The sequence below is a fragment of the Schistocerca gregaria genome, chromosome X (assembly GCF_023897955.1).
Source record: "Schistocerca gregaria isolate iqSchGreg1 chromosome X, iqSchGreg1.2, whole genome shotgun sequence".
NCBI lineage: Eukaryota > Metazoa > Arthropoda > Insecta > Orthoptera > Acrididae > Schistocerca > Schistocerca gregaria.
Window position 1 is genome coordinate 817,939,967 of NC_064931.1, and position 17,248 is coordinate 817,957,214.

General features: G+C 42.0%; 1 protein-coding gene across 7 annotated transcripts in view; it reads right to left on the bottom strand.

Annotated features, from left to right (window-relative positions):
- LOC126297890 (uncharacterized) overlaps positions 1-17,248 on the bottom strand; it is a 2,130,251-nt gene that overhangs the window by 280,281 nt on the left and 1,832,722 nt on the right. For all 7 annotated transcript variants that reach the window (XM_049989191.1, XM_049989197.1, XM_049989196.1 and 4 more), the window contains one exon: positions 15,150-15,250. In XM_049989191.1, coding sequence (XP_049845148.1) covers positions 15,150-15,250 — 101 coding nt within the window. The remainder of the gene's footprint in view (positions 1-15,149; positions 15,251-17,248) is intronic.

Here is a 17,248-nt window from a genome sequence, read left to right on the forward strand (position 1 = left end):
GCTCGAGTCCGTGCCATGTCGTGTTGCGGCACTTCTGCGTGCTCACAGGGGCCCTACACGATATTAGGTAGGTGCACCAGTTTATTTGGCTCTTTAGTGTAATTCGTGTTAGTATTTTACAATCATTACTTATTAAACTGACAGTTCGGTAATATTCACAGCTGTGAGCATCTGCCTTATTTGGGATTGGAATTATTATATTTCTCTTGAATTCTGGTGCAGGGGCTTTCGCCTGTCTCATGAATCTTGCATACGAGGTGGAGCAGTTCTTCGTGGATAGCTGTCACGAAAATATTAGTAGATCTGACGGAATGTCGTCTACTCCGGGGGCCCTGCTCCGTCAAATTCTTCTCGGAGTATCCTTACACGTACGTCTTCTATTGTGTCTACAATACTGCCTTCAAGCATATTTTCCGTTGTACAGCCTTTCTATATACAGTTTCCACCTTTCAGCTTTGATTAGTATTGGTTTTCCATCTGAGCTCTTGGTATTCATACAACTGCTTCTCATTTCTCCAAACGTCTCCTTATCTTCCTGTATTCGGTATCTATCTTTTCCCTAGTTTTATATACTTCAGTGTCCTTACATTTATCCTCTACCCATTCGTGTTTACACATTTTGCATACCCTCTCAATCTAATTTTTTAGACGTTTCTGTTCTTTCATCTGCTTCATTTTTTGCAATTTTATATTTTCTCCACTCTTTAGCTGAATTCAGTATTCCTGTGATATCCAAGGATTTCTACTAAGCCTAGTCTTTTTACCTATTTGATCATCTTCTGCTTTCCCTATTTCGTCTCTTAGAGCTACGCATTCATCTTTTGCTGTATTCCTTTCCCCCATTCTACTCAATCGTCGCGTGATTCTCCATCAGAGACCCACAACCACCTCTGGTTCTTTCAAACTGAACCTTTTGTAATTTATTCAGTTTTAATGTATAGTTCATAAGCAACAAATTGTGATCGGAGTCCATACCTGGCCCTGGAAATGTCTTACAGTCTCAAATCTGGCTCCGAAGTCTCTCTCGTACTATTATACAATCGATCTGAAATCTTCCGGCATCTCAACGTCTCATCCACCGTATAAAACCTTCTTTAATGATTCTTAAATCATGTGTTGCCGGTGATTGCATAATGCTCTAAGCAAAATTCTACCCACCGACTTCATCTTCTATTACTTTTCTCCAGTCCATATTTAACTACAATTTTATCCTCTCTTGTCTCTACTGCTATCAAGTTCTAGTCCCTCGTCACAATTAAATTTACCTCTCCATTAACCGTCTGAATATAAACTTGTATTAATGTGGTGGGTGTTCTCTTTGTGAGTGCTTGTCTACGATAAGACGTTGACTATGCTGTTCAAAGTACCTTACCCGCATTCCTTATTCGTTATTAGACTTTCTCTTGCCATACAAACATTTGACTTTGTATTTATAAGTCTTTACTCTCCTGACCAGAATTCCTGTTCCTCCAGCCACCGAACTTCACTAATCCTCACTATACCCATCTTCAAACTTCCCATTTCCCTTTTTAAACTTTTAACTTACCTGTCCAATTAAGGGATCCAACATTCGACGCTCCACCTGTATGTGATCCCTCAAACACTAATGCAGTGACGGTGGTAAATACTGTGAGTAAAAGCATACACTATGTTATCAAAAGTATCAGGACACCTGGCTGAAAATGACTTACAAGTTCGTGGCGCCCTCCATCGGAAATGCTGGAATCCAGTATGGTGTTGGCCACCCTTAGCCTTGATGAGAGCTTCTACTCTCACAGGCATACGTTCAATCAGGTGCTGGAAGGTTTCTTGGGGAATGGCAGCCCATTTTCACGGAGTGCTGCACTGAGAAGAGGTATCGATGTCGGTCGATGAGGCCAGGCACGAATTAGGCGTTCCAAAACATCATAAAGTTGTTCTATAGGATTCAGGTCAGAACTCTGTGTCCATTACAGGGATGTTACTGTCGTGTAACCACTTCACCCCAGGCCGTGCATTATGAACAGGTGTTCGATCGTGTTGAAAGATGCAATCGTCATCCCTTAATTCCTATTCAATAGTGGAAAAGCGAGAAGGTGCTTGAAACATCAATGTAGGTCTGTGCTGTGACAGTGCACGCAAAACAACAAGGGGTCAGACGAGACCACACCATAACATCACCGAGTCTGAATTTTACTGTTGGCACTACACACGCTGGCAGATGACGTTCGCCGGGCATTCGCCATACCCACACTCGGCCATGGGATCCCCAATATGTGTACCGTGATTCGTCACTCCACACAACGTTTTTCCTCCGTTCAGTCGTCCAGTGTTTACGCTCTTTACACCAAGAGAGGTGTCATTTGGCATTTACCGGCGTGATGTGTGGCTTATGAGCAGCCACTCGACCACGAAATCCAAGTTTTCTCACCTGCCGCCTAACTGTCACAGTACTTGCATTGGATCCTAATGCAGTTTGTAATTCCTGTGTGATGGTCTGGGTAGATGTCTGTCTATTACACATTACGACCCTCTTCAACTGTCGGCGGTCTCTCTCAGTCAACAGACGAGATTGGCCTGCACGCTTTTGTGCTGTAAGTGTCCCTTCACGTTTCCATTTCACTATCACATCGGAAGCAGTGGACATAGGGATGTTTAGGAGTGTGGAATCTCGCGTGCAGACGTATGACACAAGTGACACCCAACCACCTCACCACGCACGAAGTCCATGAGTTCCGCAGAGCGCCCCATTCTGCTTTCTCACGATATCTAATAACTGCTCAGGTCGCTGACATGGAGTATTTGGTAGTAGGTGGCACCACTATGCACCTAATAAGAAAAACATATGTTTTTGCGGGTGTCCGGATACTTTTTATCACATAGTGGACTGTGCGGTTTATCTCGGCGGAGGTTCGAGTCCTCCCTCGGGCATGGGTGTGTGTCCTTAGGATAATTTAGGTTAAGTAGTATGTACGCTTAGGGACTGATGACCTTAGCAGTTAAGTCCCATACGATTTCACACACACTTGAACATTTTCATCACATAGTGTAACTGACTTTCCAGTAGCGCATCTGTATAACGCGATAGCAGGACATTGAAGCGGCGCGCCACTTGGCTGCTCGGCAGCATGTTGCATTCAGTTACGTCAGAGATTTACGTATTGTTCGACGGGCGCAAGGCTACTGCTGTGCAGATTGTGACCCCACAGTCAGCGCACTATAATCGTACCTTAAGAGAGGTTGCTAGAAGTATGTACCTCACTTATTCACAAATATCAAAAATGCCACCAGGAGCGGTCTTCCTACAGCTGACGATCACTTCCTCATGATATTTGCTGTAATGTTCTTTTCGGTTTTCACTCTTTCCAATATCTTTGAAATATGTTCGTTGAAATTAAAACAAAAATTTGGGTAGTGGGTGTCGCATTATAAATACAAGGGGGAAGTGAAACATTCCTTTATAGAGAATGACAGCAAACCAGTCTGTGTTATCTGTAACGAGGTTATTGCTTTTCGTAAGGAATACACCATTTGTCGCCACTACGAAACAACACGTGGTACACAGTTTGGTATATTGAAGGACAAGGTTGGTGAACATGAACTCTAAACTTTGATACGTGGACATTCTTTTCATCGAACGATGTTTAGGAAACGTGCTCGGAAAAGAGGAACCATTACTAAAGTAAGCTTACGAATTGCCAAAGAAATCGCCAAACAGGAAGGCCATTCACTGATGGTGACTACATAAACAGGTGCATTTTAATTACAGCGGAAGAACTGTTTCCTGACAAAACCGAACAACGTAATGCAGTTCCTCTTTGAGCAAATACACTGGCGCGTCGTTCGTAATTTATAAAACAGTTACAAGATAAGGCATATGTTTCCTTGATACTCAACAGCTATGGAAGAATTTAGACATCTCTAATATTACTAAAGTCGTGCTGCTTTTTAGAGGTGTTACCACAGACTTCGAAGTTACTAAAGAAGTAGCAAATATATGTGGCAAATATGCAGGATTCGTTGGAAGGCTAAACTCAGAATGTGATACTAACGCTTGAAAATACACTGCGTTGTTCATCAGAAATCACTTTGGGCAAATTGCTGTGGATATGTCCTGTATGACGAAGCCTGTAATATCTGTTGTCAGTTTCATTCGATGTTATGGGTTCGACCACCGTCAATTCAAATCTTTCCTAGAAAAAATAGGATCTTTGTCGTCTGATCTCTCATACCACACGGCAGTAAGACACTTAATCTGTGGCAAAATTTTGCCACTATCCTTTCCTTTGAAAACACAGACTGAAATATCTCTGAATAAGAAAAACAATCTTTTGGAAGTTCTATCGACAAAGAGTAGTAATGGAAACTAACTCTCTTACGTGACGTTGGTCTCATTTGAACGGAATGACTTAAAACATTTAAGGGACGACAATATTATTAATAAGATTTATACAAATGTTAAAGCTTCCCGTCAGAATCGCAACATCAGACAGGAAATTTTGCTACATATCGCCGGCTGCCAGTTATTGAATTCAATCAGACTACTGCGCAAGCAAATTCAAGCGACCCGCTACATACAGTTAGTGTCGGTTATTATATAGCGTAGATGGCAGCGCAAGAGACTCCGTAGCCATTGGTACGGATTCGATCCTGACTACCGGCCGATGTCTAATTTTTGTATTGCTTTCTTGTTCGGTTTTAGGAAATCAACGAAGAAACCGTTTGGCGACACCGTCTGTGGGGTGCCCAGCAGTCTGATTGGCTAACTTCAATGGTGAATAACTCTGAAACGGCGCATCGTATCGAATTTTTCTCTCGTCAACTTTTAGTCCTACAGAAAAAATAAACAGGTACTTTTCGTAGAAAATATAGTGTTCGACGGGCATTTAATAAGTAAAGCGATATGTTTTTTCTGAAAGCAGTTTCGTTTTATTCAGGATCATACGTCAATAAACTCCCTGTCATCCACTTACTGCTTCCTGCGGAGTGCAACCTTCATTGGACCAAACGAATGGAAGTCAGAAGGTGTGAGGTCTGGGCTTTAGGATGGATGAAGGAGAACAGTCCAATGAAGTTTTCTGGATTCCTGCCTGTTGCGCAGACTTTTGAGGCTTGCACTGTCCTTGTATTTTTGTAGTGACGAGCACGCTGAAGTCGTCTCTTCAGTTTCCAGAGGGCAGCACAATGCACTTCAGAGTTGATCGTTGCACCACGAGAAATGACATCAAACAGAATAGCACCTTGAGGGTCCCACATGACCGTCGCCACGATATTACCGGCTGAGTGTGCTGCTTTGAACTTATACTTCAGAGGAGAGGTGGTGTGACGCCGCTACATGAGCTGTCGTTTTCTTTCCGGTTCGAAGCGAAGAATTCATGTTTCATCGCCTGTGACGATGTTCGACAAAAATTATCACGAGTTGCCTCGTAACGCGCGAGAAATTCTGCACAGAGTTTCCTTCGTTGCTTTTTATGGTCTTCTCTTAGCCAGCAAGGAACGCAGCGGGCCCACACCATTGATTAGTCCAACTGGAGGACAAGTGTGTACACACTACCGACATAGACGTAGAGTTTTGGAGCGTGGTGCTTGATTGTGATCCGTCGATCATCTCGAACGAGAGTGTCTGCACGTTCCAACATTGCAGGAGTCACAGCTGTCTGCGGCAAGCCACGTCTGCAAGCGCCTATGAATATCTGCGATGGTTTTAAACAAAAAAACCCAGTGATAGCTCTCTGCTTGGAACGCACCTCCCTTACAAAAGCCATTTTGAAGGCTATGTATAGCAGCGCCGTCTATCGAAACTTCATGAAACAATAGGGGCTGAATCGGGAATATTCCACGATGTCCCACAACAAATTCCGCATTTTTTCAACCGAAACTGGCCAAGAATAAAAATGTATCGCATTACGTATTGAACGTCCTGCGTAGTTATATTTTGTACTGGGATACAGTTTCACCAAAGGTCGTAGTTTTAGAGGTATTCAAGAAAAACGTACAAATGTGACTTTCAAACGCACCCATACTCCCACAATCATCCTCCACCTGTCAGAATTTATAGTACGTTGTTCTTGGCAGTACATGTTACCACTGTACAAAAATTTGCGACTGCACGAGTTATTGTCCACATTCGATCTTTTTTGGCCTCGTTGACTGGCCTTACTACGCCATCGGTTTAGTCGAGCTCTATCGTAACACTGGTGTTTGTGTAAATTTAACCTACAGGTTTTGTGAATTTTAACAGTATAAAGTACACAATTGGGTCGTTGTGTTCGTTAGGCCGTCTGAGAGAATTTTAGGAAAGGGTGGTTCACCAGAGGAGACCGCATATAGGACGCTTGTGAGACCTGCTCTTGAGTATTGCTTCAGTGATTGGGATCCGTACCAGGTCGGGTTGAAGCAAGACAATGAAGCCATTCAGAGGCGGGCTGCTAGCTTTGTTACCGGTAGATTCGAACAACACGTAAGTGTTACGGAGATGCTTAGGGAACTCGAATGGGGATCCGTGAAGGGAAGGCGACGTTCTTTCGAGGAACATTAGTGAGAAAATTTAGTGAAGATGTATTTGAAAATGACTGTAGAGCGATTCTACTGCCGCCAACATACATTGCAAGTAAGGACCACGAAGATTAGATACGAGAACTTGGGGCTCATACGGATGCATATAGATAGTCCTTTTCCCTCCCTCTATTTGCGAGTGGAATAGGACAGGAAATGAGTAGCAGCGGCACAGGGTACCCTCCGCCACGCACTGTACGGTGGTTTGCGGGATATACGTAGATGTAAATATAGAATGCGAAACTACTGCGCTTGTATGAGTTCAGTTCGGATGGAATTGTCAACGTAATCAGTTTTAGCGTAACGTTTACAAAAGTCGTTTTCCTGTCATTACCCTCAAAGGCACGTTTAAATTAATAATGTTAACGCAATAGCCTGCTATGCTGGTAGAGTAATAGCACAGTCAATAGAGACCAGGGAAGGTTACATATTGACAATAGCTCGTGTGGTCGGAAATTTTTGTACAGTGATGGGAGGGAGTGCTGCGAACAACATACTAGAAATCCTGACTCGTGAGGGATGGGACTGGGGGTGGAGGTGAAAGTTACTTTTTTACTTTTTTCTTGAATAACTGTATCCCAGTACAAAATTTAATTACACAGACTTTCCTACAATAGATCCTGATCATTTTTTTCTGTAGGACTAATAGTTTGCGCGTAGAGAGTGAGAGAATACGAAACTCTAGCGCGTAGTTTTGGTCAAGTATTACATTGCAGGTTGCATAAAACGACATCGGTAGGGGCAGCTGAATTTATATGAATACATTTATACGTATGCATATAGATATAAATGCTCATAATAGTTTTGTCACATCTAGGCACAGCTTGAGAGTGAGGCATCACTCGAAACCTGAAGCAGTGCATAAAGTTTAAAAAAGCTGCTCTGGTCGAATGTTATCACTATAGTATGCATCTTTTGTTTACAATGAAATGTCTTGGTGATGCGAAGAAAAAGTTCTCTTCCAGGTTCTCAGATTTAGATGACCATTACAAAAAGATCCAAATTTTCCAGACCCCATTTCTTGAGAAGTGGAAAATGTTCAGACACTGAAAATGGAAATTATTGATCTGCAAGCTGATGACACTATGAAGACCAAGGTTGAAGTAGGAAGTCCTGTTCATTTTTACAGATTTATAAGAAGAAAACTCCCCCAAGATCGAAGACTTTGCACGACGTTTATTATATGAATTTGGCACTACTACAAGTATGAATACATATTTTAGTTACCGAATGTAAATAGACAAGTAACCTGGGTAAGAAACATCTTAGAGAGATTTTACTTATACAACAGGTTAAGTTAGTAACAGTTTGAGAACAATTTGGATCAAAAAGATGAATTTCACACCTCTAAGTGTAGGGGAGAGGGCTGAATCTAGAAGATAGTGTACCTAGACACACATGCTGTTTCTTTGGTCGGTACTTCAGTCTAGTGGTTGAACTTAGAATCGCTTGAAGGAATGCGTGCTAGAGTCCGACATAAGCAGTTTCCGCCATTTTCTACAGTTTTTGTTGTTGCTAGACATGAGGTTGTGTTTTGTACAGCATTTGTAAATATTTAATGATCTACACATTTAAGTACTGCATAGTATATTAAAGCTATTTGGGATATATTGTTAATTTTTCATTTACAAAATTTTATGCAAGTAAAAGTCTACATACTTTTAGAACTATTTATACGTGTTGGTGGTTACGCCATACCTTCTCCTTTGTGCACCATCTTGTACCTTAAAACAGATGGGTTTTTACATTAGAACGTATGAGATTCGTAAATGAACTGGGTTCCGTTATTGTCTTAACAATTTTACCTTTCTTGAAAATGGCAATTGTGTTTTTTCCTTGTTAATATCAGTATCAAAATGTATTTAACTTGTAACTGATTTTTGATAATAATTCTAATTAATTTGGTTTCACTTACTGATTATTGGTTTGTAGTAGAGTGGCTCTGAGCACTATGGGTCTTAACATCTATGGTCATCAGTCCCCTATACTTAGAACTACTTAAACCTAACTAACCTAACGACAGCACACAACACCCAGCCATCACGGGGCAGAGAAAATTGTAGTAGAGTAATAATGCAACTGACAGACGACTAAAAACAGTATTGACAAGATTTTATCAATTGAAATGCTTTCAAATGTGAACAGAATTTTATCACATTAGGAAAAACCGCCATTTTCCAGAGCAAATTTGTAATTTCAGAGAAAGGTTGCTGCACACAAAGTGACTGCCATCATTTAAAATGCAGTAAGAAAATGTAATAAACTTCTATTACACGGCAGAAGTCTGAAAAGTGCTCCCAATGTACAACTCTCTCCCCTGCTGAAGAGTAATAAAGTGTATCTCAGGTTTTCACTGAATATTGTGCTCATGTTAAACAACAATACGCTTCATTATAATTTTCTTCTTGAATTTCCGAGAAAATATTATCCGCACCCCCTCCCCCCCCACCCCACCCTCTAGAAATCAAAACTTAATGTGACCCTTGCGATCTAATAATATGGAAACATCAACCTCTGGTGTAGTTCGCCAGTCCCTTTATATTCTCGACTATTTAAAAGAAGACATAGAGCACCGCTGTACAATTTATCATGATCTTTGCAGCCAAGATTTTGAACAGTTGCTGTTAAAAAAAAGCTCTGTATTGTTACGTACTTACTGCACTATGCTGCATTACTCTTTGCAGAGGGGTACACTCAGACTGACAGGTGTGTGAAGAACGACGCCAGTAGGGTCCTTAATATTAATCTTGAGAATATACTTTATAGACATGTAGATACGAAGGAGAGGAACCCTGTATATATATCCCATAGGCACAATGTAGATTCAGGGCAGTCAATAGCATGCGAGGTGCTAGTTAGGGGAGAGTCACTACGGAGATGGGAGGACAAGTAATGACAACAAATTAAGGAAAATACATGTTTTGGTCATAGGAAATCAACAAACTAAGTTCCATCAACGAAGAGGTCACTGGTGGCGGAAATTAGGTCTGATAGGGAAGGAAATCAGCAGTGGGCTCTTCGAAGGAACCATCCCGGTATTTGCTTGCGTGATTCAGTAAAATCACTGCAAATCTAAATTTGGATAAGCGCACAGGGATATGAACTACCATCCTCAGGATTAAGACTTGGCCAACTCGCATAATGCTAGCACCTCTGCCAGTCTAGTGCATTTCTTTTTTGTGATGGACCCCACCCCTGATATCTACACAGAATTAAGAGAAAAGTAAGTGACGACTTGTGCGTGTGCGTGTTGTGATATTGTAATACCGGAACACAGCATTCTCTGTTGTAGGGCAGAGAGCACACAGTGGCCATAAAGTCCCACAGTCATTCCGGAAAAGCGTAACTTGGAAACTACTAAAGATATTGAATCTTGGTTCCTCGTAAAATGTGTAACAGCTCTCAGTCTTTTTTTCCTTAGACCTTTGTTGCAAATTTGACTCGGATTGCTTCAAAACGGCTACACAGAGGAGATTGAGCACCGTGTCATCTGGTACACAGAATCCAAATCTGTGACACCGGTACTGCGTAATTATCGACGCCGGAATGGAAGGGCACCATCGGCAAAAACAAACATAATAGGTGGTTTGAAAACTTTGGAGAGAGAGTCAGTGTGTCTCAAGTGCGTTTTGTTCCATGCTGGCCTCCATAGGTGCTGAAAATAACTACCTGACAAAGTGCCTGTTTTCAGATGAAGCAACTTTCTCCATCTCTGGAGATGTGAATCGCCACAACATTAGGAAATGAGGCTCTGTAAAACCACAAAACACAGAGGAAAACAACACGGGACATGTTTACCTGGACATGCTCTAGCAGTTCCTGTTACCACGGAACGAAGAGCTGCAGCTCTTTCAGCACGAGAGTGCAGCCTCAAATTGGAGTTCGAACGTGCAGGATGTGCTGCATGACATTTCCTAAGAGGTGGATAGGTTGTGATGGTTCCATCGCATGGCCCATCCGCTCTCCAGATGTCGCGCCATTAGACTTCTTTTTGTGGGTTACAGACTTCTTTTATGTGGGGTTACGTCAAGCTTCGCGTGTACACAACACCAGTCAATGCCATTGCTACCTTTCGTGCAGGAATAAATGAAACTGTAAGACCTGTTGATACTGCAATTCTGACCTGTACATGGGAAGAAATCTAATATCGCCTAGATGTTCTACGAGCAACGAATGGGCGCAAATTGAAACTGACATGACAATTTTTTTTTTTACGTTTTGCAGCAAGCCACGATTCTAATAGTTCCCAAGCCATGATTTTCTGAAACGATAACAGGATGTTATGGACACATGGACGCCCTGGATATTACTGAAAAACGAGTGAACGGCAGTGGTGCTGTGGATGCATCGTTCCCATCAGATCACCGAAGTTAGGCACTGTCGGGAGTGCCCAGTATTTGGATGGTGACGGTCCAGGGGTATGCTGCGCGCTGTTGATAATTTTCCCTTTGCCCTAACGGCAGAGGGGACAGCAGGGGTGGCTGTGTAAATTTCCTGATCACCCAGCTTCTGCAACAGCTACGGCCGACAATGAGTGACTGTCGCCACCTCCTCGATCGACGACTTCAAACCTTCAGTCAACCAACAAGGAAGACTGGGAGCACGTAAAGTTTAGAACTGTATGGCAGACCTCAGCTTTTCAAACCATTACATTACCAACACTAAAAAACAGCAACTTAGCATGAAACTTTGTTGCTCATTGTCCGAATTGCATTACCAAGCAGGGTCCCTTCCTTTTCCGTAACGAACCCGAGTGTCGTTGAAATTGAAACGCCAGCATTAAAGTAATATCATTCGATTTCACAGCTTTAATTTCAAAGTTCAGTTAAGGTATTCATAGTTGGCTACAATATTTAGATTACATAAGCACAAATTAAGAGTGCGAGTTTTGTTACCATATTTTAGCTTACCTGTGACTGCAGCTCAACTTGGTACGTACTAAATTTTACTATTGTTAATTGTTCAACATCATTTAATTCAAGGTCAAAGTTAAATCTCTTATTTCTAAATTGCGTAGATTCAAGTAGCTTTTGAGATGATTGTTGAGGTAGCCCAAGACTAACATAATTTTATTTAATTTCGTCGTGCTTCAGATACAAAGTTTACTATTAATTTCAGTCACTAAATTAACTTTCAATTTTCCAGTTTTATTAATTCTTTTGCTAAATTAAGTCAGAGTGTAGCGAAATTTATCACTTCTGACAAACATTTAGTTTTCACACAACACGTGTCAACCTTCAGTTGCCACGCTTTTAGTGCTAATTCCATGTGCAATAACCTTTTTTTCAGTTATTACAGTAGTTGTCCGTAGGTCTGGCGACCATAATTTTCCCCATATCTCAAATATCTAATTAACGCCAATTAATTGTTAACCTAACGACCGCACATTTACTTTCTTTATTAATTTTACCCTTTTCTCAAAATTAATTTCCACCAGTTTCATTTGCATTTTTCCTTTCATTAAGATGTAATCCATTCCTCCCTCTTTACCGACAGATTAACTTCGGTGACGATTGCTTTTCCTAAATTTCCATTAGGTCCACACGGTTTAATTTTTACTGTCATTAAGGTCGATAAGTGAGGGGGAGGTTACAGTACGCTAAACTCGGAGGCCCCCTTACTGCTATACAAGAGTAACTGGCTACGTGCCGGCAACAGGTTCCACCCTCTCCCTTGTATCATCATCGTTCAACACATACATGACACCACGCTGCACCCACACCCATTACAGTCATTTACACTTAACAGTTACACTTAAACCACACACAATGCCCATACGTCACGAACGAAGGATGCCCACGAGTGCGAAGGATAGAAAGCACCTTTCCCTTGCAGGCGGCTGAACCTGTCCTTCGGAGTGTCCGTTCCGATTATGACATACGAATTTAGTACAAGACGCGCAATACAATATTCCGAGGACAAGAATATGCAACGGTAGCAGGAAGCTGGAATGCTGCCAGGGCGTTACATTTCAAGCACGGACATTCCACAGAAGACTGTGATGATGCGGCTCTCGTATAACTAATGTGATTAGATAAAGCGAAATGTACTCTTTCTGAATTATCCTTGGCATCGACCCACACGGTCGTGGAGATCTGACTAATTGTAATTCCTGAGATTCTGTCCCCGAAGCCCAAGGAATGGCGACCATGGCTGCTCAGCGTATAATCGTGCACTGTGCACGTTTTAGCCCTCCTGGCCCTTGTGGCATACAGGCCGTTCAGGCTGGGTCGCGGATTTGAGTTGAAAAAATCCCGCCGAGTTGACGGATGGCGCGCTTTGCCGCTCGGTCGCTTCCCCAGCCTGCTGTGTTACGTCCTGTGCCCGTCTGTGAAGCCATGTACACATTCACCGTCCCAGTCATTTGACTATCTATACAGGGGCACGTTAGCGGCAGTTTTAATGAATGTTAGAACTAGCGTGCTTCACCGTAGTGTGTGAGCATACCATGCTCACAATAACATTTATTTATTGCTTTATTTGTTTGTTTACTGCTGTACACCTGTCAATATTGCATTTGAATATTACAGAGAGGCAATGCACCAGTGAAATCCGTAACTGCTAATAACAATAGCTCCTAGATTTAGAGTCTAACAATGCAGGCTACACAGCGTACGCGCTGGCGCAAATAGGCAGACAGGATGAGCGCGTTTGCTGTCGGACAGGATCGCGCTCTGCTTTTTGAACGTTGTATTTTTTATTATACTAATTAATCATACACTGTATGAATTAATTCTAGTATGGCACACAGTACTGTCTTTTATGTTTCATCAAATGATTATTTCTATTTAAGCTCATCGCCTATTAACTCGACATGGGTAAGATGAATTTGCGTTTACCACTTAAGGACACCCCCTTTGTAAGCATACAGAGCTTTTATATTCAACAAATGTGATTACGATGGTCACAGAATTGTCGCGGCTATTAGGACTGCAAATCGGGAGGGAGTATTCCAAGTGTTAGTTTATCCATTTCTTTTACCTCCAGCCAGTTACAGTACCCATACAGGTACATTTTTACTAACAAAATTTAGTCTTTCTGGCATGGGTAACAATGTTTCGAGACTTACCCTCACTGGCAGAGTCAAAAGGAAATTTCGCACTTCACGTGAATGTACTAACAACACACAAACATCTGACGATAGCTGCGTGTCGCTCTAACGCAACGTTTCAATAAATATTTGAAAACGAGCGTGACTGACACTAAACTAGTGTCATCTTGTAAATATCGCAATACAGTCGCAGACCTCAACCAATTCCTCGCAACATAGACAAATTTAAGTTAACCAAAGTCTTTATTTCATCTTTGTTTGCGTCCATACCATCCACGTTTATCTCAGACTAGGCTTTCATATTTTCGAAACATGGAAGTTTGAATCGAAGATAAATTACACAAAATGTGCCACTTATGTTTTAGAAAGTTATTTTTCATTGCAGCATCAGGTCGATTCAGGCTCAAACACAGAAGGCCTTACTGCATCGCTTTGATTCACGTTTCGTAACTCGTTGCGAATATCAGATGTGAGTAATACTGTAGTTCGCGTTCGAGACTGCTCCTAAATTTATAAATTTAACATTATGACGTCACATACCTTGCCCCGCCCAAGCTAGCGTTAATGACCAGGGTAAGGACCGTTGCTATTCACAATGTACATAAATGACCTTGTGGATAACATCGGAAGTTCACTTAGGCTATTTGCGGACGATGCTGTAGTATATCGAGAGGTTGTAACAATGGAAAATTGTACTGAAATGCAGGAGGATCTGCAGCGAATGGCAATTGAATCTCAACGTAGACAAGTGTTATGTGCTGCGAATACATAGAAAGAAAGATCCCTTAGTCAGCAAGTGGAAGGAATTAATTCCATAAATTATCTGGGAGTACGGATTAGGAGTGATTTAAAATGGAATGACCATATAAAGTTGATCGTCGGTATAGCAGATGGTAGACTGAGATTCATTGGAAGAATCCTAAGGAAATTCTATCCGAAAACAAAGGAAGTAGGTTACAGTACACTTGTTCGTCCACTGCTTGAATATTGCTCACCAATGTGGGATCCGTACCAAATAGGGTTGATCGAAGAGATAGAGAAGATCCAATGGAGAGCAGTGCGCTTCGTTACAGGATCATTTAGTAATCGCGAAAGCGTTATGGAGATGATAGAGAAACTCCAGTGGAATACTCTGCAGGAGAGACGCTCAGTAGCTCGGTACGGGCTTTTATTGAAGTTTCGAGAATATACCTTCACCGAGTAGTCAAGCGGTATATTGCTCCCTCCTACGTATATCTCGCGAAGGGACCATGAGCATAAAATCAGAGAGATTAGAGCCCACACAGAGGCATACCGACAATCTTTCTTTCCATGAACAATACGAGCCTGGAACAGAAGGGAGAACGGATAGAGGTACTCAAAGTACCCTCCGCCACATGCCGTCAGGTGGCTTGCGGAGTATGGATGTACATGTAGATGTAAGGACAGATTCAACACCAACACCCTTACTACGAAGATATGGCCAGAGATAACCAAAAGAACGACGTAAGCTGTAAAAGCACGGGCTAAGGTAGAATTGTTGTGAAGGACAAGACCGAAGGATGCAAAAGCAAGGGCGACTTACCTCTGAGTACCTGGGAACAGACGTCGCAGGGAGTGATCTTCCGGTAGGTGTACTCTTGCAAGGAGTGCGAGCCGCTGTCCGGGCCCGCCGCCGCTTCTTTCCTGCAATACAAGCAACACACGGATTGAAATACCATCCTCCTCTCCAAATGTAGAGCAACACAAAAGTTTCATATTCTCGAAATAGGATTGTGGAAAGTTAATGAATTTAAGTTTTTGATGGTCAACATCACAGCCTCTAAATATCCTCAGGCCCTTGGTCTAAACATTTGTAAATTTAGAATTTGAGCTTTAGAAAAATACTTGTTAAAAATTCTCTTAGTAATTCCTGTAGTTTTTTCAAGAAATATAAATAACGCTGTAGAGACAACGTATTGATGTACTAACTACAGAAAAAATACCAAATGGACTGCGTGAGAAATTTTTCCGTATTTACAAATACTTAGGAAAATTAGTTACTATGACATTGGAATACCATTACATTTACGTACTGAACAAGCCTACATAATTATCGCACGACATGTGAAGTTACGGAACTGTAGCATAAAGAGCTCTCAAACTATTACAATACCGAAAAAAAAAATACATACGGAAAACAGTTGCTAATTATTTGTTTTATCCAAGATTTGTACTAAAAATGAATCTTTATAAGCACCCGACCAACATTGTCTTTCTCACTTTCTTCGAACAGGCGTTACTGGTAGTATGATATTAGTGAGTAGAGCTTCATTTATCGAACTAAAACATTTAAATATAATATCATTGTCCAAAGATGATGAGGATGATGTTTATCAAAGGACACGTATTAAGGACGAGAGTACACGACTATGAGCCTGGGAGCCAGTGTTAAAACTTTGGCTTGTCTTGCTCCTGTATAGCAATGTAGAAAATTGTAGCAGTTGATCCTAACCTGATTAATGGGTTCGAAGCGACCTATTTATTGTCTGTTTATACTATCTCCTTGCGAATGAACCAGAGGAAGTAGTCCTTAGATGTGGCGAATATACGCGCTAAGACAAGCAGGCGACACACCAAGAAGGAACAATCCGAATTAGACGGAAATCAGTAGATGTGATGTACGTGTACATACAAACAAATGATTACAGTGTCAAAAAATGGATGATTTATTCACGAGAAAGAGCTCCGGAAATTGAGCAAGTCCATAAAACTTTGGTCCATCTCTGGCCTTATGAAAGCAGTTATTCGGTTTCGCATTGATTGACAGAATTATTGGATGTCCCCTTGAGGGATATCGCACTAAATTCTGTCTAATTGGTACGTTCGATCGTCAAAATCTCGAGCTGGTTGGAGAACCCTGTCCATAATACTCCTAACGTTCTCAGTTGGAGGAGATGTGGCGACCCTGCTGGCAAAGGTAGGGTTTTGCAAGTATGAAGACAAGCAGTAGAAATTATCGCCGTTTGCGGGGGTGCATTATCTTGCTGAAAAGTAAGGCTAGGATGGCTTGCAATGAAGGGCAACAGAACCGGGCGTAGAATATTGTCGACGTACCACTATGCAGTGTGGTTGCCGCGAGTGACGACCACAGGGGTCCTCCTATGAAAATAAATGGCACCCCAGATCCTCACTCCGGGTTGTAGGGCTGTATGGCGGGCGACAGTCAGGTTGCTAGCCAACCGCTACCAGAGGTGTCTCCAGACACATCTTCACTGGCCATCGGGGCTCAGTTCGAGGCGAGTCTTATCACTGAAGTTAATTCTACTCCAGTCAATGAGATTTCGGGCTGAATATCTTCGACACCATTGTAAACGGATACAGAGGTGAGTGGTAGTTAGCGCAAAGGGTATGTGTGCTCAGCCCCCTTTCTGTGAGGCGTCTATAAATGGCTCTTGTGTTCACTGAACCACTAGTTGCTCGTCAGATAGATACAGGGCTCTGAGTACCTCTCTGACTATTGCTCGGTCCACACCTTATGTCGCCTCTCTATGTAGGCCACTTTCTTCTTGACGCTGTGTTCGGCCATGGTTCACCCATTCCTGTCAACATCTTAGAATAGTGGCATCGCTACTAGGCAAATGTTGAGCGATTAGTCAATTACTCCAATCGGCTTCTTTGAGCCAACCTCCACGTCCTCTCCCA